Source organism: Pimephales promelas, chromosome 1, assembly GCF_988280905.1.
Source record: "Pimephales promelas chromosome 1, fPimPro1.hap1.1, whole genome shotgun sequence".
Classification (NCBI taxonomy): Eukaryota; Metazoa; Chordata; class Actinopteri; order Cypriniformes; family Leuciscidae; genus Pimephales; species Pimephales promelas.
The window spans coordinates 49,564,653-49,591,999 of NC_142769.1; the positions used below are offsets into that span (position 1 = coordinate 49,564,653).

General features: G+C 37.2%; 2 protein-coding genes and 2 non-coding genes across 9 annotated transcripts in view; 2 read left to right on the forward strand and 2 right to left on the reverse strand.

Moving 5' to 3' along the window:
* The first annotated feature begins 4,120 nt into the window (after window positions 1-4,120).
* On the forward strand, window positions 4,121-16,587 carry LOC120469831 (globoside alpha-1,3-N-acetylgalactosaminyltransferase 1). 2 transcript variants are annotated; one of them, XM_089131198.1, is made up of 6 exons: window positions 4,121-4,304; window positions 9,451-9,480; window positions 9,622-9,657; window positions 12,092-12,124; window positions 12,400-12,534; window positions 14,513-16,587. In XM_089131198.1, exons 3-6 carry the CDS (start codon window positions 9,635-9,637, stop codon window positions 15,201-15,203), a joined length of 882 nt encoding a protein of 293 aa, XP_088987324.1. In that variant the 5' UTR covers window positions 4,121-4,304; window positions 9,451-9,480; window positions 9,622-9,634; the 3' UTR covers window positions 15,204-16,587. The 2 variants fall into 2 exon arrangements, with proteins under 2 accessions (XP_088987324.1, XP_039514987.2); XM_039659053.2 differs by lacking the exon at window positions 4,121-4,304 and adding an exon at window positions 6,721-6,916.
* The window catches only part of intu (inturned planar cell polarity protein), a 44,213-nt gene continuing 32,709 nt past the window's right edge, over window positions 15,844-27,347 (forward strand). Inside the window, exon 1 of one of the 5 annotated variants that reach the window (XM_089131162.1) lies at window positions 15,844-15,869. In XM_089131162.1, coding sequence (XP_088987288.1) covers window positions 15,859-15,869 — 11 coding nt within the window. In that variant the 5' untranslated portion in view covers window positions 15,844-15,858. Of the gene's footprint in view, window positions 15,870-18,240; window positions 18,575-26,104; window positions 26,564-27,039; window positions 27,329-27,347 lie in introns of those variants that run through there. The other 4 variants (XM_039659052.2, XM_039659051.2, XM_039659050.2 and 1 more) reach the window with 4 other exon arrangements.
* Window positions 16,673-16,885, reverse strand: LOC120470471 (small nucleolar RNA U3). Its single transcript, XR_005620535.2, has one exon. It is a non-coding gene; the product is annotated as a small nucleolar RNA U3 (small nucleolar RNA).
* LOC120470469 (small nucleolar RNA U3) lies at window positions 18,097-18,309 on the reverse strand. Its single transcript, XR_005620533.2, has one exon. It is a non-coding gene; the product is annotated as a small nucleolar RNA U3 (small nucleolar RNA).

The window sequence follows — 27,347 nt, forward strand, 5'->3', positions numbered from 1 at the left end:
ATAATGTTAAAATATCAGGCTTATGGAACAATTTGGGAAACTATGAAATTAGAAAATTTGCAATCTCAAGAAGGAAATAGCCAAAGCAAAAAGAAACTGTGAAATGTTTTCATTCTGTGTTTGTAGAGCAAACGTACATAGACCAACATTTCAGAGTAATATTGATGTTTTAGAAAAATAAAGTAGGTTTCATAAATTTAAATTTGGTATAAATTGAATCCATCATATTTGTGGTTACCGACAATTAAAATATCTTTGTGTCCAGGTGAAAAAAGAAATGCACAGGTTTAATCAGAGCAACTTCAGGATGAGTAAATGATGACAGAATTATATTTTTTATGTGAAGTTCTTATGAATAGGCTATTTTATACATTTATATGCTCCACCGGATCCAACCTATTGGCTACATAAAAACAAATAACATATATAATTCTTTTTATTCTACTCTAACATAAATATTGGTCCAACATGCGGAAAAACCTTTTAAAATTATATTTCAGGCGATTGGTTTGTTGCGTCGGCCAAACTTCAGTAAAGCGCAAGTTTTGTTGCATTTGTCATATTAGGAAAATCATTGCAAAAGTGCAAAAGTAGTGAAATGACTAATTGAAATAGTCCAAGCAGTTAAAAGGTGCATTGCGCAACATTTCATGTTAAAAATAGCCATTTTCTAACCCATACGTGCTTAAACAATCGCCTGATGGCTGAATGAGCCCTTCTCTGATCACTGAGATCGCCTCTATAATCCTGTACAGTGAAATAAATAAAAGGGATTCGGGCTCGAATCTGAGACTGGCCGTGACGTCATGCGCGTTCACGCTCGCCTGTCTTGGTAGTGTATTCGCCGCCGTTCTCCGTATCAGAGAAGACAATTCGAGCGACACAACTTTAGTCAACTTTCCACAAAAGTAGAAGATGGATTCAAAGGGGCTGTTTAGCCTACAACTGGGCACTTCATGCGTTTTCTGTGATCGGATAGCTATTCGATCGTGAAAAGACCAGGTTGCCCTCCGATACGCATTCGAGACGGATTTGAATCCGATCCCTCAAACCACTTGCGGACGTGGTCTGGGCCGCATTCCAGACAAAACTGGACAATGCATCTGGTTGTTGAAACCAAGCTATGTCATGTTATTTTAGTCATATCCCAGACAGCAAACTGACATTGAATCAACGTGGAAACGACGTCTCTCATGACATTGAAACTTATTATTTTGCTCATCGAATTAACGTTGAACCAACGTCAGACGCGGCATTCTTCAAAGCTAAATGAAAATCGAAAATTGGTTTGCTTTCATAACATTGAAACAACGTTGATTTCAAGTTGATTTTCCGTTAGTTTTGAAAGAATGTCGCGTCTGACGTTGGTTCAACGTTAATTCGATGAGCAAAATAATGTCAGATCAACGTTGTTTCGATGTCATGTTTCCACGTTGATTCAATGTCAGTTTGCTATCTGGGATATGACCACGTGCATCACCTCAGATGAGCCAACACTATCTCACGACCAATTCGTACGAATTTGACGCATGATTAAAAAGTGTCTAATTCGTACTAATTCGTACGACCTCACTCGTACTAATTCTCACGATTTGTCTAAACCCACGTGATGGTTAAGTTTAGGGGCGGGGTAAGGGGTCATTCGTACGAATTCATACGAATTGGCCAATTCGTAAAATATGTACGATTTAGCAAAATCGTATTAATTCGTACGAGTGAGGTCGTATGAATTGTATACGAATTAGCCACTTTTTAATCATTCGTCGAATTTGTACGACTTGGTCGTGAGATCGGGAGTGTATTCATCAAGCCAGCGCGCTTCAATCTATCGCATATCAAAGTGAAAGTAAGTCGCAGACGCTTAACACTACCATCTTCATTAAACTTAAAGAAATGAAATGATCTTACCAGGGCTGTTGCTGATCTCTCTTATTGCTGTCTTTGCTGATTGTAAAATTAGCCGATGATTAATAAAATGCAGCTCATATCTGTTGCTTTCGGTGACGTGCACTTCATGAAATCTGTATATAGCGCGGGAATTGAAGATCAGATTAATATCCGTTTTGCAAAAACACATTTATGTGACCAGGTTTAATAGAATCGTTTTGATAAATCAGATAGCTATTCGATCTGAGAAAACGCATGAAGTGGCCAGATGTAAACAGCTCCAAAGACTTTTGGCTTGTATATCGGCTTGTAATAATAATAATAATAATAATAATAATAATAATACATTTTATTTATAATGCGCTTTTCTAAAACCCAAAGCGCTAAAGTTCATTCCAAAACTGTTGTAGCCTAGTTCATTCCAAACCCCAACGCAAACTCCACGTAAGACAAAGAAAATACAACTTCTGTCTGTCCAGTACCAGGCGTCGGAATAAGACGAGAGTCAACATCGGGAACCTTTCAACAAACGGAGAGATCTCCGGTCGGCTCTCAAACGGGTCCTATACAAAATAATAACTTATATTGTTCATGAACGTGTTGCCATAATAATACAATCATAAGTGGATACAGTAGCCTAAGCACATAAAACAGTTCAACATGGAGATAGATGGAAACAAAAACCGAAGTTTTCTACTACCCCCGTTTTCCCCTCACACACATATAAGTGTGTAATTTACTCGAATGTCCTGTATAGAGTTTAGCTCCAACCCTAGTTAAACACACTTGAACCAGCCAATCAAGGTCTACTAGACATACTAGAAACTTCCAGGCAGACAAAGCCACTCAATTTCAGGAATTTCAGGCTGAGTAGATTTGTGTGAGTGTGTGTGTGTGCGTGTGTGTATGTGTACGTATTATACGTGATTGTATGTGTGCATATCTCTTTAACTTCAAACCTTTTAACTTCAAGCTAATTTATTGGCATAAATGTTTTACAATAGCCTAAACAATATTTATATTTAATATTTATATATAAACAATATGAATGTTCAGCCCGATCTCATGAAAGTTCGTGTCTATGGCACGAATGTCATTTCTCGTGGCATTTATACGCCAAAAACAGTTTTTGCGTGTATTTGGCACGCGATTTTCGCGTACATATGATACGCACTTTTTTGCGTATAATACGCACGAACTCCCCACCCCCCTCCCCCTAAACCTAACCCAGGGTTTTTTAGTGCGTACCATATACACGAAAAAAACACTTTTGGCGTATTAATGCCACGAGAAATGACACTCGTGGTATAGACCATTTCACAAGATGTAAACAACACTGGTCCAGAAGCACTTCCTGTTTCAGTTTGTAGCTGTTTTCTTTATTTCACATGTAAAGAAAACATCTTAAAGATGTTTGTTTAACTTTTTGATTCAGTTTTAAATGTTCTGTTGGTTGTTTTTTATCCCAGCTTTTATGTAGTGTTAAAAAACTGAAACAGGAAGTGCTTCTGGACCAGTGTTGTTTACATCTTGTGAAATGGTCTATAGATACGCATCTTCATGAGACTGTGTTGGAATGTTAGCCAGAGGAGAACTGGCCCCTGACTGAGCCTGGGTTCTCCCAAGGTTTTTTTCTCCATCCAATCTGATGGAGTTTTGGTTCCTTGCCACTGTTGCCTTGCTTTGGCTTGCTCAGTTGGGGATATTTAATATTTAATATTTAACAATATTATTGTACTACTTTCATGTTATCACTGTGAAGCTGCTTTGATACAATCTGTATTGTGAAAAGCACTGTATAAATAAATGTGACTTGACTTGACAATGCACAAAAATAAACAAGAACAATTACAGAGGAATGATTTAATTAGAAATACATGTGCCAGTTATTTTGTCATTTACAGTGCAACAGAATGTGAAAATAAACTTTAAAAATATACTATGCAGTGGCGGTTCTAGGTGGGGGCCTGGGGGGGGGACCCCATTGAGCCCCTTGTGGCCCCCTAATTGTGGAGTGTGAAATAATTTTTATAGTGTCACACGCATTGAGCGTGACAGTCACTCATTTCGGTCTTTTGCCACGCATTTATATTTAATAGCCTATGCCCAATTTCTCTGGCCGCGCCGCTCTCACGCGGGAATCAAAGTGCGTCTTGGTTGGAGTTCATCAGTCGACCCAGCCACTTATCAGCCAATTTAAAAAAAAGAAAAAAAAAGAAAAGAAAGTGCTTAATAGCCAATCAGAACGGAGCACTATTGTATCTGGGTCAATTTTAACGCAACAAACAATGAAAAAAGAGCATATCATGGAATTGTTCACGTGATTCTGCTACAAAACACTACTGAACGCATGACTGACAGTTTCGTTCACCCACAGATGAAACTAACCACTGGAGCTCCGAGAATCAGAGCACGGAGTAAGTCATGATCTTTACAACAAATTCAAAACTTGTTTGACAAAAACAATGACAAACTTTACTGATGTTAGAGAACGTTTCCCAGATAATTAGCATCAGTTTTCCATGAGTGTCTGTAACTTAGCCAACAGTTTTACAGCCTGTTCCCTGACAACATTTTCCTCATCACACGATGACTGACATATTGTCGCATTATAAAGATCTCCAAATAGGCTTAATAAATCCTATTATAGCACTAAATAAATTAAAGTGTATTGCTTAGTCGATTTTATAGGTCACTTTTAAAATCATGTCATGTTTTATAATTATATCCTGGCCATGGATGCATTAATGATTGCTTGTGTTATCATTCACCCCGAGAGAAAAGCTCCCTAAAAGGGCCAGTTTAGAGGATAATTTAAAAAGAGAATATAATTGTTTTTAAATCCTTGAATGGTCTGGTATCACATAGTTTGATTTTTTAGTGAAACGTTATACATCAAATAGATCGCTACGGTCCTCTGATCAGTTTCTCTTAATGATCCCTAGATCCAGATTTAAAGGGGATCCTGCTTTCTCGATCGCTGCCCCGAAACGTTGGAATCTGTTACGCATTCACATTAGATTGGCTCAGACTATATCCAGTTTTAAATCATTATTAAAAACCCACCACCTATTAACTCAGGCTTTTAATTCCTCTGGGCGTTGAGCCTAATTTCTCTGTTGCTGTTCGTTGTTTTCTTTAGTGATGTCTATGTATTTATTGTTTATGTGTTGTCGCTGGAAAGCACATTGGTGCAATAAATGGTGCTATATAAATACAAATAATAATAATAATAATAATTTGCAGATTTTTTTGCATGCTGAATATATATATATTAGGGCTGTGCAAAAGTTAATTGCGATTAATCGCATCCAAAATAAAAGTCTGTGTTTACATAGTATATTTGTGTGTGCTGTATATAATTATTTTGTATATATAAATACACACACATGCATGTATATGTTTAAGAAAATGTGTTATTCCTATATAAAATATTTATATTTATATAATATAGATTATGTATTTATTTATATATACAGAATTCAAGCGCAAATAATTCTTAAATATATACATGCATGCATAGGTATTTATATATACAAAATAATTATATACAGCACACTCAAATATATTATGTAAAACAGACTTTTATTTTGGATGCGATTAATCGCAATTAACTTTTGCACAGCCCTAATATATATATATATATATATATATATATATATATATATATATAAATACACAGTGTTGGGTAAGTTACTCTAAAAAAGTAATTAATAGTTACCTCTTCAACAGTGTAATTAGATTACTGTACTAATTACTCTCTTTAAAAAGTATTTAATTACTAATTACTTTCAAAATCCCATATCAATCTCAACCAGCTGAATAATACAAGGATAGACATCTGTTTTAATTCCTTCAAATAAATACTATAAAATTGCATGAATTATCCTTAAACTGACCAAGGTTGAGAAGATTACATTATAAAAACATACTTTTTAACATCAGACAATACATTTTGATGTTAAACCCACTATTGTTTTATGTCTGATCTCATGACATTTCACACTTTTTTCATACATATTTTACAATAATTCATACGAATTTGTACGAGTGCGGTCGTACGATTTAGACACCTCATAAAATCATACGAATCGCTGTGAGATTGGATTGATCTACACAGTATTTACCTCAATTACATCAGAAGTAACTAATTAAATTACAGATAAATGAATATGAGTAAAATGAGTACCTTACTTTATATTTTCAAGGGAAAAGTAATTAAATTACAGTAACTAATTACTTAGTAATTAGTTACACCCAACACTATATATATATATATGCAAATGTAAAAAATTATAATGGAAATTCAAATTCAGTTACTGTGGCTGATACTGAATATGTAATGTAAATGTAAAAATATAATGGAAATGCAAATACATTGTTGGTTGATTATAAACATGGTATTTTGCTTGTTTATGCCTGCAGTGCAGAAAATGATATGACAACAATAAGGTCTAAATGTAACTGGCCCCTCTAACAGTACAACTGGCCCCAGCTTGCCCCCTTTATCTCACGTTACGGCCCCGTAGAAGCCGTTTTTGTAAAAATAGGTTAACGATTGTGACTCTCTGTCGCACATTAGCGTATAGACAGGAGGAGAAGCTCATGGCAATCGGGGGGCGTGGAGGCATAAAGTCGAGAGAGAAACCCATAGAGAGTCATAAGGAGTGCTTCTAATGGGCTTCACTTGTCTATGTGTGTCCATTTCTTTTACTGTCGACTGTTTTCAACTGTATTTCCTGTTTATTGTGGCGTCAGCGTTACTAACCAATGAGAAGCGTTATGGGCACCCCCGCCCCCGGTGTGGCCTTGCCTCGATTGTTGTCATCACTTTGCAGAAGCGTTACGGTAGTGCTGCTTAACAATCTGCAGGCTGCACCCAGCTGTACTTCTCTCGCTTATACCTTCAGTTTAGTCTATTCCGAATCCTTCATGTCATTGTGGACACAAGTAATCCAGGAATAATGCCACTCCGTCAGAATCAACTGGTTTTCATGACTATTTTAGTTTTTGGGATGGCACTGAGTGGGTATGTAATGAATATATCACTATTTGTTGGTTTGACTTTCTATTTGGTTTGTGAATTAATGTGATGATACCTCAGTGTTAATGCAAACTCTTAACACTGAACTCTCAAAAATTAAGTGTCCAGAAGCACTGGAGTCATTTTTCAGATGTTGAGAAATACTCTATGCACAATATTAAATTGAATTTATAATATTCAAGGTAGTCTGATATCTTCCCAGACATTTTCATCAATGTCACATAAGTTCTCATTCCATGCCTTCTGTACTCTCAGAAAAAAAGGTACAAAAGCTGTCACTGGGGCTGTACCTTTTCAAAAGGTAAACTTTTTCCATTTTAGGTGCTATTATTATGTACATTTAAGTGCCATTATGTACATTTTAGGTGCTATTATGTACATTTTTAGGAGCTATTATGTACATTTAAGTGCTAATATGTACATTTTAGGTGCTATTATGTGCATTTTAGGTGCTAATATGAACATTTTAGGTGCTAATGTGTACATTTTAGGTGCTATTATGTACATTTAAGTGCTAATGTGTACATTTTAGGTGCTAATGTGTACAATTTAGGTGCTAATATGAACTTTTTTGGTGCTATTATGTACATTTTAGGTGCTAATGTGTACATTTTAGGTGCTATTATTATGTACATTTAAGTGCTAATATGTACATTTTAGGTACTATTATGTGCATTTTAGGTGCTAATATGAACATTTTAGGTGCTAATGTGTACATTTTAGGTGCTATTATGTACATTTAAGTGCTATTATGTACATTTAAGTGCTAATGTGTACATTTTATGTGCTAATGTGTACAATTTAGGTGCTAATATGAACTTTTTTGGTGCTATTATGTACATTTAAGTGCTAATATGTACATTTTAGGTGCTATTATGTACATTTTAGGTGTTAATATGAACATTTTAGGTGCTATTATGTACATTTAAGTGCAATTATGTACATTTTAGGTGCTATTATTATGTACATTTAAGTGCTATTATGTACATTTTAGGTGCTAATATGTACATTTAACTGCTAATATGTACATTTTAGGTGCTATTATGTACATTTTAGGTGCTAATATGAACATTTTAGGTGCTATTATGTACATTTAAGTGCAATTATGTACATTTTAGGTTCTATTATTATGTACATTTAAGTGCTAATATGTACATTTTAGGTGCTAATATGTAAATTTAAGTGCTAATATGGACATTTAAGTGCTAATATGTACATTTAAGTGCTAATGTGTACAATTTAGGTGCTAATATGAACATTTTAGGTGCTAATATGAACATTTTAGGTGCTGATGTGTACATTTTAGGTGCTGTTATGTACATTTTAGGTGCTAATGTGTACATTTTCGGTGCTGTTATTTACATTTAGGTGCTAAAGTGTACCTTTTGAAAAGGTACTACAGCCCCAGTGACAGGTTTTGGACCTTTTTTTTCTGAGAGTGTGCAACAAAATCAGATTGTCTGCTTTGTGTTGGCTTAACATAGAGTAAAATTAAGTGTTTAACTTCAGTATCCTTAAGAAAAAAAATCTATTCAGATGGAAATCGGTTATTTGGGGTTAGACTAGCATGTCTAATCTGAACAAAATGTCTTATCTGCAAATATTTAAAGAAATCCATTTTTGGGGCTGTTATGCTTTACATGTAACTCATCAAATGACGCACCCTTTTGGAATAAGTTATATTTCTTGTATACTCCCACATCAATTCAGCTACCAAACTGAAAAAACCCCCCAAAAAAACATTTGTGCTATCAGTCATCAGTGAGCGTGTTTACATGCATACCATTACACTGACATCTCACAAAAATCAGTTTTTGGAAATAACCTGTTGGCCTGGTTTACATGCAAACAACCTAAATCACGCTTGATTTGGTTTAAATCATGCGGGAACTATCACGGCTGCACACACACACAAAAGGGTGATAGTCCAAATGCAGTGTATTGGGTAATCAATAAATCATAAATCTAGGAACAGAAAAAAAGATCAAAGTCCCTGTAAGCAATCCAAAAACAAGAAATAAACACTTAACCAAACCAAGACAGACTCTGGGAAGCGGGTGACAAAATACAAGGATTCTTTAGAAATAAATATTTATTATTTTTTTTTCTAAAGAAATTATTTATGATTTATTTTCTAAAGAAACACGACAATGTATAAAACTTTCCATTACTTTGTATCTTACGTTATGGCCCCGTACATTTGGGGGCCATGACGACAATGACATTTTGGGGGTTAAAGATCACAAAACATAAAATAATATGTATTATTTAAAAGTACTAAAAAATGTTTTAACTAAACAGGTTTTAAAGTGATATATGTCATGAATTTATCAAATTATTTAAAAGGAAATAATGCACTTGAACACAAAAATATGCACATTATGTCATTGACCCAACAATAGTAGCCTATGTAATGTACCAACATGCTTCATGAACAGCACCATGTATGCGCACATAATTAATCATGTCTTTAAATGAAATGTATTTCTCTTCTCATGAAGTAATGTCGTTTTTCACAGGTTAATTTACATAACTATCAACCAGAACAGGTGAGTTTATAGTACAGACATACACTACAAAAATATAATGCAGATGCAGTGTTGTACACTTGAATTAGGAAGATTGTGTATATATATATATATATATATATATATATATACATACACACATTTTTTTTTTACTGTTTTCAGTTGCAAACAAAGGATGATAGAACAAGACTTCGTAAAGTAAGTAATGATGTAATGCATACATATACATCTGATCTCTCTCTTCAACACACACACAAAACAAATAAACGAGTGCAATTTGTACTTACTTTACGTATATTCTTACAGTATGTACACCAAAAGCGCACACCATCATAAATCAAATGAGTAAGAGACTGTTTCTGTTATTAAACTTTATTTCATATGCTCTGATTATACTTGGTATGGACACACAAACAAAATGAATAATTTAGGAAAACAATAAATAAATAAAATTTCTTTGCAATTTTCTTGGAGTAAAAACAAAGTCAAATCTTGTTTAAGTAATAAATTATAATATAATTAGGGCCGTCAAACAATTAATCGCATCCAAAATAAAAGTTTGTGTTTACATAATATATGTGGGTGCACTGTGTATAATTATATATATATATATATATATATATATATATATATATATATATACAGTGCCCTCCACAATTATTGGCACCCCTGTTTAAGATGTGGTCGAGGACTTTTAAAAATTCTCCCTTTTTTTTAAAACAACATAGAACCTAAATGCAAAAAAAGAGAAAAATCCAACCTTTTATTTAAGTACATTACTTTGGTGGTAAAAAAAAATGTAAAAATTTAGAAAAATAAAAACTTCAAATCATGTGTCCCACAATTATTGGCACCCCTAACAATTCCGCTAAAAAATGTAATTGATTTTAAAAAATATATATTTTCTGTAGTTGCTAATGTTGGTCAGGATATCTAGGAACTTTTAATTAGTAATTCATGACTTCCTATTTCCCTGGGGTATAAATATGACATGACACAGAGGCCTAATTCTCTTACCCATTTGTCAACATGGCAAAGACAAGAGACACACCATTCAAGTAAGGCAGATGTGTGTTGACCTTTATAAGTCAGGCAATGGCTACAAGAAAATAGCCACTCACCTTATATTGCCCATATCTAAAGTTAGAGGAATCATTAAGAAGTTTAAAACAACAGGAACAGTGACAAACAAGGCTGAAAGAGGTCCCAAGTTTATCTTGCCACAACGCACTGTGAGGAGGATGCTAAGAAAAGTAAAAAAGTCCTAAGCTCACTGTCACAGAATTGCATCAAATAGTGGCATCTTGGGGTCACAAAATCTCCAAAACAACCATCAGACGCTCTCTACATGCCAACAAGATGTTTGGGAGGCATGCTAGGAAAAAGCCTTTTCTCACTAACACTGACAAACGTAAACGTCTGGAGTTTGCCAAGCGGCACTGGGACTTCATCTGGGATCGTGTGCTTTGGTCGGATGAGACTAAGATTGAGCTTTTTGGCAACAAACACTCTAAGTGGATCTGGTGTAAAACAAAAGATGAGTATGCCGAAAAGTACCTCATGCCCACCGTGAAGTATGGTGGAGGATCTGTGATGCTGTGGGCCTGTTTCTCTTCCAAAGGCCCTGGGAACCTTGTTAGGGTGCATGGCATTATGAACGCTTTGAACTACCAGGACATTTTAAATAAAAACCTGATGGCCTCTGCCAGAAAGCTGAAGATGGGTCGTCATTGGGTCTTTCAGCAGGATAATGATCCAAAACGTGTGGCAAAATCTACACAAAAATGGTTCAGTCACAAACTCAAGGTCCTCCCATGGCCATCTCAGTCCCCAGACCTCAATCCAATCGAAAACCTGTGGGGTGAGCTAAAGAGGAGAGTGCACAAGAGAGGGCCCAGGATTCTGGATGATCTAGAAAGATTTTGCAAAGAAGAATGGTCAAAGATCCCTCTCTCTGTGTTCTCCAATCTTGTGAAATGTTATAGGAGGAGATTAAGTGCTGTCTTGTTGGCAAAAGGGGGTTGTACAAAGTATTAACATCAGGGGTGCCAATAATTGTGGCACACATGATTTGAAGTTTTTATTTTTTTAAATTTAATTTTTTTTTTTTACCACCAAAGTAATGTACTTAAATAAAAGGTTGGATTTTTCTCTTTTTTTGCATTTGGGTTCTATGTTGTTTAAAAAAAAGGGAGAATTTTTAAAAGTCCTCGACCACATCTTAAACAGGGGTGCCAATAATTGTGGAGGGCACTGTATAAATACACATGCTTTTAAGAAATTAATTAATTAAGAAAGATTTAAGAAAAAAAATATTATTTATATATAAAATATTTATATATAATATAAATTATATATACATCTATACAGTATATACATGAAAATATTTCTTAAATATATACAAGCATATGTGTGTATTTATATTTTTAAAATAATTATACACAGTGCACCCACATATATCATGTAAACACAAACTTTTATTTTGGAATCGCGATTAATCGTTTGACGGCCCTAAATATAATACAACAATAATGAATGTGAATTTGATCTGTATAGTTACTGCTCAGCTCAGAAACATTCTTGGTTCATGGCTATTTGGTCATTATCAGATGAAATGTAATTTGTGTTACAGGTTTCTGTACAACCAACCCAGCACCTTGGAAGGGTGAGTGTTATATTTTTAGTATTAAAAGGGAACTTGGCAACTCTTTTAACTGATTTTAAACTGATTTTAACTTTTGTTGTCGCATGTTTTCTCATCGATCTCCAACCTGGGAGTCACCATTTTCACCAGAACAGGTTATTTAACCATCCAAATGATTTCTAAACAGTTTTATTCAGCTGAAATAGTTGCCAAGTTCCCATTTAACTTGTTTTGGTCCATTTCCACCCATGAATGGAATGATAACGGTGCTGTGTATGTTTTGTGTTTTAATACAGTCGGACAGATGTCTCCTCTTTGACACCATGGTTGGCTCCAATCATCTGGGAAGCAACCTTTGACCCAAAACTGATTGATTCTATCTACAAACAACATAATCCCACCATAGCGACCACTGTCTTCGCTTTGGGAAAGTGAGCTTCTCATGATTCCTCTCATGTTTCAATATTTCTCATTCCCATCCCCCCCTCGTAAATAGAAATGAGTGAAGGATAAAGTGGTAACACTTTACAATAAGGTTCATTAGTTAACATTAGTTAATGTATTTACTAACATGCACTAACCATGAGCAATACATTTGTTACTGCATTTGTTAATCTTTGTTAATGTTAGTTCATGAAAATACAGCTGTTCATCATTTGTTCATGTTAGTTCACGGCGCATTAACTAATGTTAACACGATTTTAATCAAGTATTAGTAAATGTTGAAAATAACATTAACAAAAATTAACAAATGCTGTATATGTGCTATTCATTATTAGTTCATATTAACTAATGTAGTTAACTAATGTTAACTGACGAACCTTATTGTAAAGTGTTACCGATAAAGTGATACGCCAACTGTAGATTTGAAAATCCTGCTTCCCCCTATTATTGTCGAATCACGGAAGCTACACCAGTTACTTTTGCCAAGAGTTTTATTATTTAGTGTTAATTATTTATTATTCAGTAGCCTATGTAGAGGCCGAGTACAGTTCATAGTAATGTGAATAAGAATTAATGTTACACAGGTAAATCATTTTTATTTAGAAGTTCATTTAATGGTTAAAGATGTCAAATAATACTTACATAGTATCACATAAAGTTTGCGTTGGGGTTTGGAATGAACTACAAGCCGGTCTCTTTGAATCCATCTTCTACTTTTGTCGGAAGTAGACTAAAGTTGTGTCGCTCGAGTTGTCTTCGCTGATACGTAGAATGGCGGCGAATACACAAACCTGCCAGGCGAGCACGAACGCGCATGACGTCACGCTCCTCAGTCTCAAACTCCGTCCCGAATCCCTCTTATTTATTTTACTGGACAGGAGGCGATCGCAGTGGCGATCAGGTGATTGCTTAAAGGATTAGTTCACTTTTGAAAAAACTTTTGCTGATAATTTACTCACCCCCATGTCATCCAAGATGTCCATGTCTTTCTTTCTTCAGTCGAAAAGAAATTAAGGTTTTTGATGAAAACATTCCAGGATTTTTCTCCATATAATGGACTTCAATGGGAACCAGACGGTCCAAGGTCGAAAAGAAAGTTAATAACAGTTTCAGATGCAGCTTCAAATGTCTTTAAACGACACCAGACGATGAATAAGGGTCTTATCATGCGAAACGATCGGTTATTTCAATGCTTATTCCAAAAATGTAACTTTTCTAAGGACAAATGCTAGCCTTGCTCTATTCTGTGAGGCGCGTTTGTAACGTCACATAATACGTAATTACGTTCAAAAGGTCACGGGCGACGTAGCCGGAAGTACAGAGTCAAAATCGTCCGACATCGTTGTTTTTCCTTTTAATTCCTTTTTTTGTAAACGGTGTTTGAGTTAGTTTGCACATTCAACCTATGCGTTCAACTTGTAAACACTGACTCTGTACTTTCGGCTACGTCACCCGTGACCTTTTGAACGTAATTACGTATTACGTGACGTTGCAAACGCGCCTCACAATATATTACAAGGCTAGCATTTGTCCCTAGAAAAGTTACATTTTTGGAATAAGTTTTGAAATAACCGATCGTTTCGCATGATAAGACCCTTATTCATCGTCTGGTGTCGTTTAAAGACATTTGAAGCTGCATCTGAAACTGTTATTAACCGTCTTTTGGACCTCGGACCGTCTGGTTCCCATTGAAGTCCATTATATGGAGAAAAATCCTGGAATGTTTTCATCAAAAACCTAAATTTCTTTTCGACTGAGGAAAGAAAGACATGGACATCTTGGATGACATGGGGGTGAGTAAATTATCAGCAAAAGTTTTTTCAAAAGTGAACTAATCCTTTAAGCATGTATGGGTTAGAAAAACAGGTATTTTTAACATGAAATGTTGCGCAATGCACCTTTAAAAAGTACATTTTTAGTCTTCACTAACCATGGTATATCTGGCTTTGTCTGTTTGTTTGTTAGATACACACGTTTCCTCAAAGATTTCCTGGAGTCAGCGGAGGAGCATTACTTTGTTGGATTTCGAGTGCATTACTACTTGTTTACGGATCAACCAGAAGCAGTTCCTGAAGTAAAGATGGGTGAAAATCATCATTTGATAGTTCGGAGGGTTCAGAGTTTGGACAGATGGCAGGACATAAGTATGGGCAGGATGGAAATAATAGAAAAACTAATAAGGAACGAACTAACCAATGAAGCGGACTATATTTTCTGCCTGGACGTGGATTCAAAGTTCTATGGCCGCTGGGGCGTGGAGTCTTTGGGTCGTCTGGTCAGTGTGATACATCCTTGGTTCTTTGATTATCCAAGAGATCAATTCCCATATGAGCGAAGACCAGAGTCTCAAGCATTCATTCCAGCTGGGGAAGGGGATTATTATTACACCGCTGCTGCGTTTGGTGGCTCATTGGCTGATGTACATCTTCTCACCAAAACCTGCTGGGAACAGTTGAACATTGATATTGCCAACTCCATTGAGGCGATATGGCACGACGAGTCTCACTTGAACAAGTATTTCCTTTATACCAAACCCAGTAAACTTCTCTCTCCTGAATATCTGTGGCGGGACATCGATGCTCGTGTGGACATGGTGAAAATAATTCGCTTTTCACATGTAGCTAAAAAATATTCAGAAATTCGTCCAAACGAGTAGCAGCTGTTCTCAAAGCCCCACCCAAAGACACAAGTGGAAATTTACATCTCCCACCAAAATCACAGAAAATTATGAGCATAATGTCATAAATCTTTGCTAAATCTTTTTGAACTGGCAAACTTATCTTTTTACAGAACTCAGTAACTCAGAACTTTAGTTTATTGTGCAATCAGAAAAATCAAACCTTTTTTTTTTTTTTACAAGGATTTTAGGTGGAGGTTTAGCTACAGAAAGGGGTTAGGAATCGGATCCAAAGCTGAAAATGAACGAATCAAAATTAACAAACCTTTTTCCGAGTCGATTCGTTCATTTCGTTTGTTGAATGAACCAAATGACTTGAAAAAAGATTCGTTCATTTTGATGAACTGGAGAGTCACGATTCGAACGCGCATCACAGAACAGAGCAAGGTGACTATTTGAGCTTATAAAACTTAAACTTTATTTATTAAATGAGCGATCATTTCGCTTGATAAGATCCTTATTCATCGTGTGGAATCGTTTATAGCCCTTTGAACAGTTTGCACAAGTTTGTCTTTTGGACCTTGAACCGTTTGGTCCCCATTGAAGTCCATTATATGGAGAAAAATCCTAGAATGTTTTCATCAAAAACCTTAAATTCTTTTCGACTGAAGAAAGAAAGACATGGACATCTTGGATGACATGGGGGTGAGTAAATTATCAGCAAACTTTTTTTTAAAGTGAACTACTCCTTTAATAGGTGCTCTGTAAAATAGCAAATTAACACTTTTAACACTACTTAGGATCATATATGGTCCCACTTTATCTAGTTTAAGTAGACCGTTTGTATTGTTGAATTTACAGTGTTAAAAAAGCACACTGTCTGTTTGGTGTACCCTGGGTGTCCACTAGAGGTCTCTTCCCCGTACCATCACCCCCACATCATGAACTGCATTTCCCATAATCCTTTGTCTAAACTAATCACTGATCATTGCGCACAGCATTTCCCACTCACATTGTTTGTATCTGTCTATTTATACCCTGTCTGTTTTGGTGTTTGTCATGGAGTTCTTGTCTGTTGTCAGATTGCACTTCTGAGTTCAATTCATGTTTTGTTTCTTGTTTTTGGACTGTCTTTGTATGGATTTGGCTGGTTTATGATTATGGATTACCCCCTTTTGGATCTCACCTTTTTTATGTGTCTTGTGACAAGTGCATAAAATTACACAATGTAAAGGTTTACATTTTCTATTGTTGAAATAGTTTTACTCTCAACGCAGTTCTTTTTTCTCATTTTAATTACTCTTAAAGTGTTGATGAAGTTTTCAGTGTATTTTTACTTTTTATTTTTACAGTAATTAATTATTTTATCGAAATTTTACCTGGTAAAAGTAAACCCCGCTAATAAATATATTGCTTACTAACACTGTCGGTAATTTTACTTATTTGATTTCATATTAATTGGCAGGCATATATATTCACATCTATTATTATACATGTTAATATTTCTAACCACTCGGATCATGCAGTCCTCCTCATAGATTCTTGTAGAATCAATGAACGTTCATCAATGATAGAAGTCCGTAATCAGATCACAGACTTCCACCCGATTCACGCTCAGAGGACCACACTCTCACTCATCATCGTGGTTAGGGAGACTCAACACTTTAGAAAAACACTTCCAAGTTAAAAACTATAGAAATGATCCCTGAAAGTATAGTCTTAATGAGTTTCAGCGCTCGATCAGAGACCCTTCAGCGACACGATGAAGCTCGGCGACGGTAATGAACGATGACGTCACATACGCGACTTCACATCGATGATTAAAACAACGCGCTAAACTCCACGGTTTAAAAACCATATAAATACAATCTCAAATGAAAGCATATCGTCTATCGTGAAGACTTTAGCTGCAAAAAAAAAAAAAAAAAAAAAATGAAAATTATTGATTTGAGACACGAAGAGGATTCTGGCCGGGCCTTTAAACATTTTTGTTGTTGTTGTTAAACCGTTTTTATTTCTTGTTTAAACACGTAAATGAGCAGTTTTACAAATGTGCCTAAATGTTGATAAACCGATCAACCTGAATGTGTATGGCCAATGTTGATTAACGGATCAGTCTAAAAAATAACTTTATTAATGGATCAAAATCTAAAAATTAAATATGATGCTCACCGTTTAATCTCGAAAACAATCTTGACTAGAAATAAATTCTTAAACATTGATGTGGAGAACTGTAAAAAGCCTGGTTTAGCTTACTCATATTGCTGTATTATTGTCAGACTTCAAGAAATATAATCTTGTATCGAATTTGCCAAAATGTGGGATTTCATCTAACAAAAACTTGATTATTATCTATATATTTGAAATACACACAATATATTTATTTTACACAATATATATATATATTTGTCAAATGCACGCACACACACACACACACATTTAGGCTATATATCTCTGCGTGTGTAATGTGTGTGTGTATATATATATATATATATATATATATATATATGAATGGAGTTGATTTGAATTTTTTTCTAAACGTTTGTCACTAATGTCACTAGAATAATAAGATAAGATGATAATATGAGTGTTAATTCTACTATTCGCTCTGGTATCCATAACCAGGAAATGCTTATTAGAACATATTCACAATCACATAACACTACTTTAACACATTTAAAGGTTGAATACTGTGAAATATAAACATGTCACAGATAGATTAATTCGACAATTCAATAATTGAACTCTAGACTAGAGAGTTTAACAAGTTAACTAGTTCCCTTGACGTAAATTAGAACGATAAAATTTAATAATATAAGATATCAACCATTCTATATTAAATCAAATTCTGGCTATGATAATTAATTCTATAATTCAATCCAACATGACTCAATCTTAATTTGATCTTTTATTTTACAGTTTTATATTTCTAACCACTCGGATCATGCAGTCCTCCTCATAGACTCTGAAAGAATCAATGAACGGTCATCAATGATAGATATCCGTAATCAGATCACAGACTTCTACCCGATTCACGCTCAGAGGACCACACTTTCACTCATCATCGTGGTTAGGGAGACTCAACACTTTAGAAAAACACTTCCAAGTTAAAAACTATAGAAATGATCCCTGAAAGTATAGTCTTGATGAATTTCAGCGCTCGATCAGAGACCCTTCAGCGACACGATGAAGCTCGGCGACGGTAATGAACGATGACGTCATAGATGCGACTCTACATCGATGATTAAAACAACGCGCCAAACTACTCGGTTTAAGAAACCATATTAATACAAACTCAAATGAAAACATATCGTCTATCATGAATACTACGACTCTACAATGGTAATCCGATAATTGGTTAAATCCACCAAGTTTAACGAGACTTCATGATATTGCCTGATGAAGCAGCGGTGAGTTAAACACCACACATTTAATTCAAGTAACCCTTATTTTCTGGAGTTTTAGTATGTTAATTATATGTTTAAGTACATTGTACCTTTACTAAAAGTTATTTTCTTCAAAAAGCTTGTATAACATAAAACTTTAGCTGCATATAATGTCAATACCCACAATCCTCCTCGGCTGCAACTTTCCTTTTCATACTGCATTTCGTCATGTGTATTAAACCACATCGATCCGCTACATTAAAATTATTAAGGCTACATTTCGAAAATTTGAGCACATATTTGTATGTCTTAACTCTAAAGGAAACAACATTTAAGCCTTTATCGACGTCAAAGTCCTTTCAGGCAGTTTTGGTGCTTCAACTAAATCAGTCCTGTCATGCAACACGAGTTCAAGCATCGTTCCGGCATTAAAACTACTGCTAGGTTCGCACTCTTCTGGAAAACCTGGAAATATTTAAAAACCGATTTCAAGTCCTTGAATTGTTTTTTTTTTAATAAAAAAAATCTATAGAATATCTTATTTTTTAACTTTACAACATTTATTCAAAGAAACACATTCATTATATTATCCTCTGTGGGGGGGAATCATGATCTTGGTGACAGAAATGGTGAATCTACAGGCTAAATATACTATAGTATTATATTATTATTATATTATTAAATATAATCAATAAATTAACAATAATTAAACTTTGTATTTCAAACTGTATTTTTTTAACAAGATTACACAAATGCTATTGGCATCATTGTATGAACATTTAAAGGGATCCTCCACTTTTTTTTTTGGAAATGGGCTCATTTTACAACTCCCTCAGAGTTAAACAGCTTTTACCATTTTCGAATCCATTCAGCCGATTTTCTGATATTAGAAGAATATCAGTATCAGACAGTTTCTGGCCCCATGCATAGTAGGAAAACATATTTACTATGGAAGTTTTTAAACTTTTAAAGGATATGTTTCTTTAATGCTTGGTATTTGGAGGCAGCAGCCAGCAACCAACCATCTCTCTCTCTCTCTCTCTCTCTCTCTCTCTCTCTCTCTCTCTCTCTCTCTCTCTCTCTCAATTCAATTCAATTCAATTCAGAAAGCTTTATTGGCATGACAAAAAATACATTTTGTATTGCCAAAGCATCAAAACAACATAGAAAATGATTTGGAACATTTAGTACACAAAATATTAAAACTGATATCATAAAACAATAATAATAAAATGAACAGATTAATAAATAAAATAAAATGGATTTAGAAATCATCTATATATATATATATATATATATATATATATATATATATACATAAAAAGAAAAATATTGAACATTATATACATGTGTGTAGGTCTTAGGCTGTGAGTGAGTGCGTGTTTAGTGTATGTTTGCTGGTTTCTGGTCGTCCCTCAGGATGTGGCAGGATGCTACAAATTTTGCAGCTATATTTGAGCATTTGGCTTCTTCGCCAAGAATGAAACAAAGTTTTTGGGTCGGATTACAGGTGTTAAATTGGGGAAATATATTATTAATTTTGGGGTAATAATGGTCTCTGATGTGTTTATATTTTGGGCATTCTGTGAGGAAGTGCAGCTCGGTCTCCGTCACTCCCAGGGTGCAGTGCGGGCAGAGTCTGTCCTCACGGGAGAGCCAGGTCTGTCTGCGCCGGCCCGTCTCGATGGCCAGGCTGTGCTCGCTGAGTCTGTACATCGTCAGGGTTTTCCTGAGTCTCACATCACTCACTGTGCTCAGGTAGTTCGCAACGGTGTACTCTCGATTTAGTGCCGAATAACATTCCAGTTTGTGTTGGTTTTTAATGGTGTTTGTCCAATGGGTGATGTACTTGTCTTGTTCTGTGTTGATAATTTGTGCGGGCCGAATGTGTGTGAGTGTGTGTGTGTGCTGAGGCGAGCTGATCTCTGCAGGAGAGAGCCCAGTCAGTCTCAGCACCAGCTGGCACAGGGGACTCCTCGCTACGCTCAGCTCTTGGTGTTTTAGGGCTTGGTAATGGTATGTGTTGGGGTCGCTTGTCTTTAGGTGTTTCCAGAATTTGATGGCTCTTTTTTGGATGTTTAGAAGGAGAGGGTATTGGCCTAATTCTGCCCTGCATCCGTTGTTTGGTGTCTTTCTTTGGACTTTGAGTATTCGTTTACAAAAATCTAAATGTAGAGTTTCAATTGGATGTTTTTCCCAGTTTAAGAGATCAAATTTGATAGAAGGACCCCACACTTCACTGCCATATAAAACAATTGGTTCAATTATGGATTTGAAAAGTTTGAGCCAAATTTGGATTGGGATGTCAATTTTGATTGATCTTTTTATGGCATAGAAAGCCCTTTGAGCTTTCTCTTTGAGTTCATTCACAGCCAAAGTAAAGTTGCCAGTTGGAGTTATTTTCAGGCCGAGGTAAGTGTATGTTTTTGTGCTCTCGATGGTTCTGTGTGATAGTGTGAATGTGTGTGTTGGTCCCTGAGATCTGGAGCGTTTCTGGAACATCATGACTCTAGTTTTCTGGAGGTTGACGGTCAGGGCCCAGGACTGACAGTAATCCTCCAGCAGATCCAGGCTGTCCTGAAGCCCCTCTTTAGTGGGCGACAGGAGGACCAGGTCATCTGCGTAGAGAAGACACTTGATCTCTGTGTCGTGTAGAGTGAGACCTTGAAAGGGGGCATGCTCTAATATATTGGCCAATTGGTTGATGTAAATGTTGAAGAGGGTGGGGCTTAAACTGCAGCCCTGTCTCACTCCGCGCCCCTGGGGGAAGAATTCGGTTCTTTGGTTTCCAATTTTGACAGCGCATTGGCTGGCTGTGTACATAGATTTGATCAAATCATAAAATTTCCCCCCTATTCCACTGTCGATCAGTTTGAGGTATAATCCTTTGTGCCAGATTGAATCAAAGGCTTTCTTGAAATCAATGAAACAAGCAAAAATTTGTCCTTTGTTTTGATGTACATATTTGTCAATTAGTGTTTGTAATGTAAAAATGTGATCGGATGTGCGACATTTTGGAAGAAAGCCGATTTGGCATTTACTCAAGGCATTGTGCTTCATAAGGAAGTCTAAAAGTCTGGTGTTTAAGACGCTGCAGAGAACCTTCCCCAGGTTACTGTTCACACAGATGCCTCGGTAGTTGTTGGGGTCTGATTTGTCTCCGTTCTTGTGGATGGGGCTGATGAGGCCCTTGTTCCAGATCTCAGGGAAGAACCCTACACACAGAACATCATTGAACAGTTTCAGCATGGCCAGTTTGAAGCTTTGGTCCGTGTGTTTCAGCATCTCGTTCAGGATGCTGTCGACACCACAGGCTTTCTTGGGCTCAAGGGCTCCTAATTTATCTTCCAATTCCTTCATTGTTATGGGGAAATCTAAAGGGTTTTGATTTTCTTTAATTGATCTTTCCAAATTGTCTAGTTTATTAGTTATTTCATTTTGTTTATAGTTTTGAGTTTGAGTCGGGCTGTATAATTCTTGGAAGTGGTTTTTCCACTTCTCCCCGTCTTGGATTGCCAGAACTTCTTGATTTGGTTTGTATAATAATTTCCATTTATCCCAGAATTTGTGTGAGTTTATAGATTTTTCAATTTCTTCAAACTGGTTTTGCAGAAACTGTGCTTTTTTCCGTCGGAGTGTGGCTTTATATTGTTTTAATGTCTCACAGTAAAGAAGGCGGAGGTCCGAATTATCTGGTTGTCGGTGTTTTTGGTTTGATAAATTTCGTAGGTTTTTTCTCAGAGCCTTACAGTCCAAATCAAACCATTTGTCTGTGTCTAAATATTTTTTCTTTGGTTTAACAATTGACAAATTACTTTTTTGTGCTGTTTTGTAGAATATGTAGTTTAGATCGTGTACTTCCTGATTGATGCCGAATTGATTTTTAGGGTATTCCTGTATTTGGAATGAATGGATGAGGGATTGTATTTCTGGAGATTCAACAGCAGTGCTGTAATTACTGGCACTGTTTTCTGTCCATTTGAAAGACATTAGTTTGCTCATTTGATGTGGGGTCCTAGTTTGTTTGGGTGATGTTTCAGATTGCTTTATATAGAGGATGATTTGGCTGTGGTCTGAGAAAGGTTTTAAGGGTTTGACTGTGAATGCTCTCAAAGAGGAAAGATCTAGGTCTGTGATGGCATAATCTACAGTGCTGTTCCCAAGAGCTGAGCTGTAGGTGTATCGGCCGAGCGAGTCTCCTCGCAGTCTCCCGTTGACGATGTACAGAGCCAGTCCTCGGCAGAGCTGTAGAAGCTGCCGTCCGTGAGCGTTCACGGTTTGATCGCAGTTTTGTCTGCTGGGGTAAGAAGGGTACAGGTTGTTATTGCCAGTTATGAATCTGGTGCCATGTGATTCAATGAAATCGAATTCTTCTCCTGTTCGAGCATTTAAATCTCCCATAAGAAGCACATTTCCCTGGGCCTGGAAATGGCTGATTTCTCTCTCTATGGTTTGGAAGGTTTCCTCTTGGAAATACGGAGACTCGAGGGGAGGAATGTAAATTGCACAAAGAAAAACAGGCTTAGATGCTGATATCATTCCTTTTTGTATTTTTAGCCACAGGTGGTATTGTTCTCTTTTTATTAATTCTATGGACAGTTCGGATCTGATCCATATGATCATCCCTCCCGAGTCTCTCCCTTGTGTGACTGATGTGAGTTTGACTGATGGTAGTATTATTTCTCTGTATCCTGAGGGACAGCCAGTGAACGCATCTCCTCTACACCAGGTTTCCTGTAAGATGATGACATCTAGATCTTGAAGTTCTTTCATAAAATCAGAATTTCTACTTTTTAGGCCAAAAACTGAGGAGTTTAGACCTTGAATATTCCATGTTGAAAAACTAAGTGATTTCATCATAACCTTTTAAAATAATGTGTATGGTGTGTTTGCTATTTTGAGAAAAGAGATATTTGCAAAATTACAAAAGGGTAAATTAAAACAGTGAATGATGGAAGTTATGGTAGGAACTCAAAACATTAACAATTCCATATGAAATGTACATTAATACCACTTTACAATTTTTTTTTTTTTTGTAAATTTTTTTTTTTTACAATTTTTTTTACCACTGTCCACTGTGTGTTAGCAGGTGAGAGCAGATAATACTCAGCATGTGTTGGATGTCATGGAGTTCAGTGTTGGCTCGATCTGCTCCTCCGCTGACAGCTTGGGCGTAGCTCGGTCTGCTGGGCTGGGCCGGGCTCTGCTGTGGACGGGCTTCGGCTACTGGAGCTGTGGGGCTGTTGTAGGATGGTCTCGGTCTGTAGGGGTCCTGTCTGGGTGCCGCAGCTCGGTGTGGTGCTCTCGCTGGTGCTCCGCTCGGGGCTCTAGATGAGCTGTGCGTTGGGGTGTAGTTTGCTGGAGTGTGTCTCGGTGGATTGACTGGGTTAGGGCTGGTTCTGCTCCACCTGGGGCTGGTCTGGTTGGTCCTGTTTAGAGTGACATCTTTGAGTCTCTTTGCAAGGATATGTACCAGGTTCTTATAAAGGTGGACATGGTCGTATAGACATTCAGTGTTCAGGTCTGGGTGATGGGCCAGGTGGACGTTGGGCAGGAGGGCACAGTGTCTAGAGATGCTGGAATTTATTTTGTTTATTGTGTTGGGATGGAAATCTCTCCTCTGAAGTAAAGTGGACAGGATGATTTTAGAGTTGGGGAAAGTTTTTCTAGCTTTTTCCACAACAGCTCTGAGGGAGTCAGACACTCGGTCCTGCTGGCTCCGCAGGTCGTTGGTGCCCGTGTGGATGATGATGTGGCTGGGTCGGCCTAGCTGTGACACTGTCAGGAGCTCCAGGGCTTTGTCGGTGGTGGGACACCAGAATTTAACAGCTCTGTGTTGGGGGAAAAGTTTCTTTACGTCAATGAATTTGCCGTTTGAGTCGATGAGTAGAGCTATTTCAGGTTCCTCTGTGCTGGTCGGTGCTGTGCTGCTGTGAGACGAGGGCTGATGTTGCTGTGCTGAGGAGTCTGGCTGGGGGGGCTGTGATGGCTGTGAGCGGTCTGGGTCGGGTCTCTCTGCGCTGACAGATGGGTGTTGATTCCCTGTGTGCGGTGACTCTGGGGTGGAGGGCAGTATTTGAGCTCTGTGGGTCTGCTCGGGTTCTGCTCTAGCCAGGAGGAGCTCTCTCAGCTGCTCTCTCAGGGCCTGGATCTCACTGCTCTGCTGCTCTCTCTCCTCCTGTATCTCTCTCAGCTGCTGCCTCATCTCTGCTGTGGATTGTTCTCTGTCCTCTAGTTTTAGTCTCAGTGCGGTCAGCTCACACTGATAGCTGTCCTTCTCTGACTGAAGCTGTCTCATTTGTTGTGTGAGGGCTGATAGTCTCTGTGTTAAGTGCTCTGTGTTCTGCTGGAGTTCAGTATGGGCTGCACATGTGTCTGACTGCTGCTGTCTCAGCACAGTTTCTCTGAGCTGCACCATCTCCATCTCCAGCTTGGTGAAGTGCTCCTGTAGGAGAGGTATAGCTTTGAGCAGGGAGGGTGAGGTGTGCTCAACAGTTTCTGCAGGAGTGGATCTGAGATCTGATGTGCTGTTCGGTGGATTCTGATCAGATGGCAAGCTTTCAGATGGTACAGCTTTCTCATGTTTCACAATTTCACTTATTGTTCTGTAGTCCGCCTGAAATGTTTTCAGGTCCCCCTGTATCATGACTGTGCCATTTTTATAGATGTTCACAGTTATTGCTGTGCTGTCAGGGTCATTTGGCTCTCTGATTTTGACTTTCCAGCCATTACATATGCCTTCTTTCTTTACAGAGGGGTAATGCTGGATGATGGCTTTATGCCAGGCTCTGGGGTGATCAGAGAAGAAAATGAGGTTGCAGACTTCTCCTGTTTTGAACAGGTCTGCAAACAGAGTCTCAGGGTTGTTTGACAGAAGTTTCTGCTTAAAGATTTTCCTTGCGGTGTCAGATTTCACCTCAGAGGGGTACTGTATGGTGGTGAGGGGGGAGCTCATCTGCATATGGCAGTGGGCTGATTGCAGCTGCTGCTCTGATTGGCTGATTTTCTCTGCCTCAGTTAAATTGATACATTGAGGGCCAGAGTGGGGGTTAGCCATAGCTTTAGCTTTTTTAGCATTTCTAGCTTATTGAAGTATAGAAGATCAATTTTATGCCCTTAAATTTTGGGAAAAATAAGCAAACAAGCTAAAAAAGTGTGTCCAGTGCAGTTTTGGTTGTACTCACTGCTTTTTCCTCTTTGAATAGGTGGTTCTTTTCCAGTTTTAAGCTTTCCCTCCAGTTTTCCAGTAGTCCTGTTGCTGCAAGTCTGATCTTCTGATCCTCTGTTTTGATTATTTGTGGTTAAAAGCAAAAATGCTGAATTTTTTTAAGTTATTTTCATCAAAATTCACGTCTGTGCATCTTGTTCTTCTAGAATTTGTAGATTTTATGTACTTTTCTTTTCTCAAAATAGCAAAAAAAGAAGAAAATCTAAGAGCTCATGGAGATCATGGCTTCTCTCTCTCTCTCTCACTCACTCTCTCTCTCTCTCTCTCTCTCTCTCTTACAGACACAGACACACACACACACACACACACACACACACACACACAAAAGCACATAAGCACATGCTCCATTTGCCATGAGAATGAGCCTTTAACGGGCATCGACCCAGTCAGTCAGTCTGTCGTGGTCTGGAGAAGTACTCAAGAACACCGCAAGAAACTGGATTCATCATCGTCTGTTCCGTAAAACGCCATAAACGGAGCTTCTAACCCTTTGGATTTTAACAGTAACAGCTGTCTTTCAAAAGAGAAAACCCGACCAATTCACAAAATGTCTTCATTTCATCTCTAATATATTCAAATAACCAAATGACCGAGAGACTTAATGGTCGGATCGGTTCTATCTCAACCGCATCAAGTGTAGGCTAATTTATTAATAACGACGAAACCGTTTGTTATAAGCATGAAGCATAAATAATGTTTAATTCTTGCTCGGATGGGAGATCGTTTCAGTCTTTCTCTGACAACTTGGAGGATTTTGACTCTATACGGAGTGTGCTTCTTTACAGGTCAGTGGGAATTGTTTGTTTGTTTGTTGCTTTTCTCAGCTAACGTTACAAAGTTGAATACCGAGCAGCTTTTCCTCCTCGCGCGCCGGAGGGGATTTAAAGACCTCGTGCGGGTTTGCGGCCACTCGAGAGCAGGGTGAAGCTGTAAGACACAGTAACATGTTTTTAAAATGAGTAACGTTAATTAATACGACGTTGAATTTATTTTTCTTTATAAATATGACAACATCGTCTATTCGTAGAAGCGTATTTGTATTAGAAGCGTACACATTTGAACTTTAATGATATTTAATATGCTATTCCATTATTATATAACGTTAGATATTATAATATTAGATATTTTGAACTATTTTTCTGTTGGAAACTGCCTGAATGAATCTGAAGTCGAACAGGCGATTCTGTTGTCGTTTGTTGCACGTTGCAGTGTGTTCAACAAAAGCTTCCGTGTTGCTATAGAAACGACTCGATTCTACCAATCATGATTTGAGAAACGCGTCACGTGGCCTTTGAACAAGACCCGTATGCGGATAACACGACAGGACGCTGTTGCCGTTGAAAAGAAGATTTCGCTTCTTTAAACAGCTCTGAATGGACACGGGCACAGGTTATTGAGTAGAAAAATGCGCTGATGGCTTCTAGACAATTTACAGAGGGGAACGAGACGGAGTTTGAGTCCGACTTGCGTGAAAATAAGGAGGCTGAAGGAGGGAGCGAAACTGATTCCGATGCGTCAAGTTACAGTTACTCAGACTCAGATTACTCAGAGTAAGAAACATCAACACAT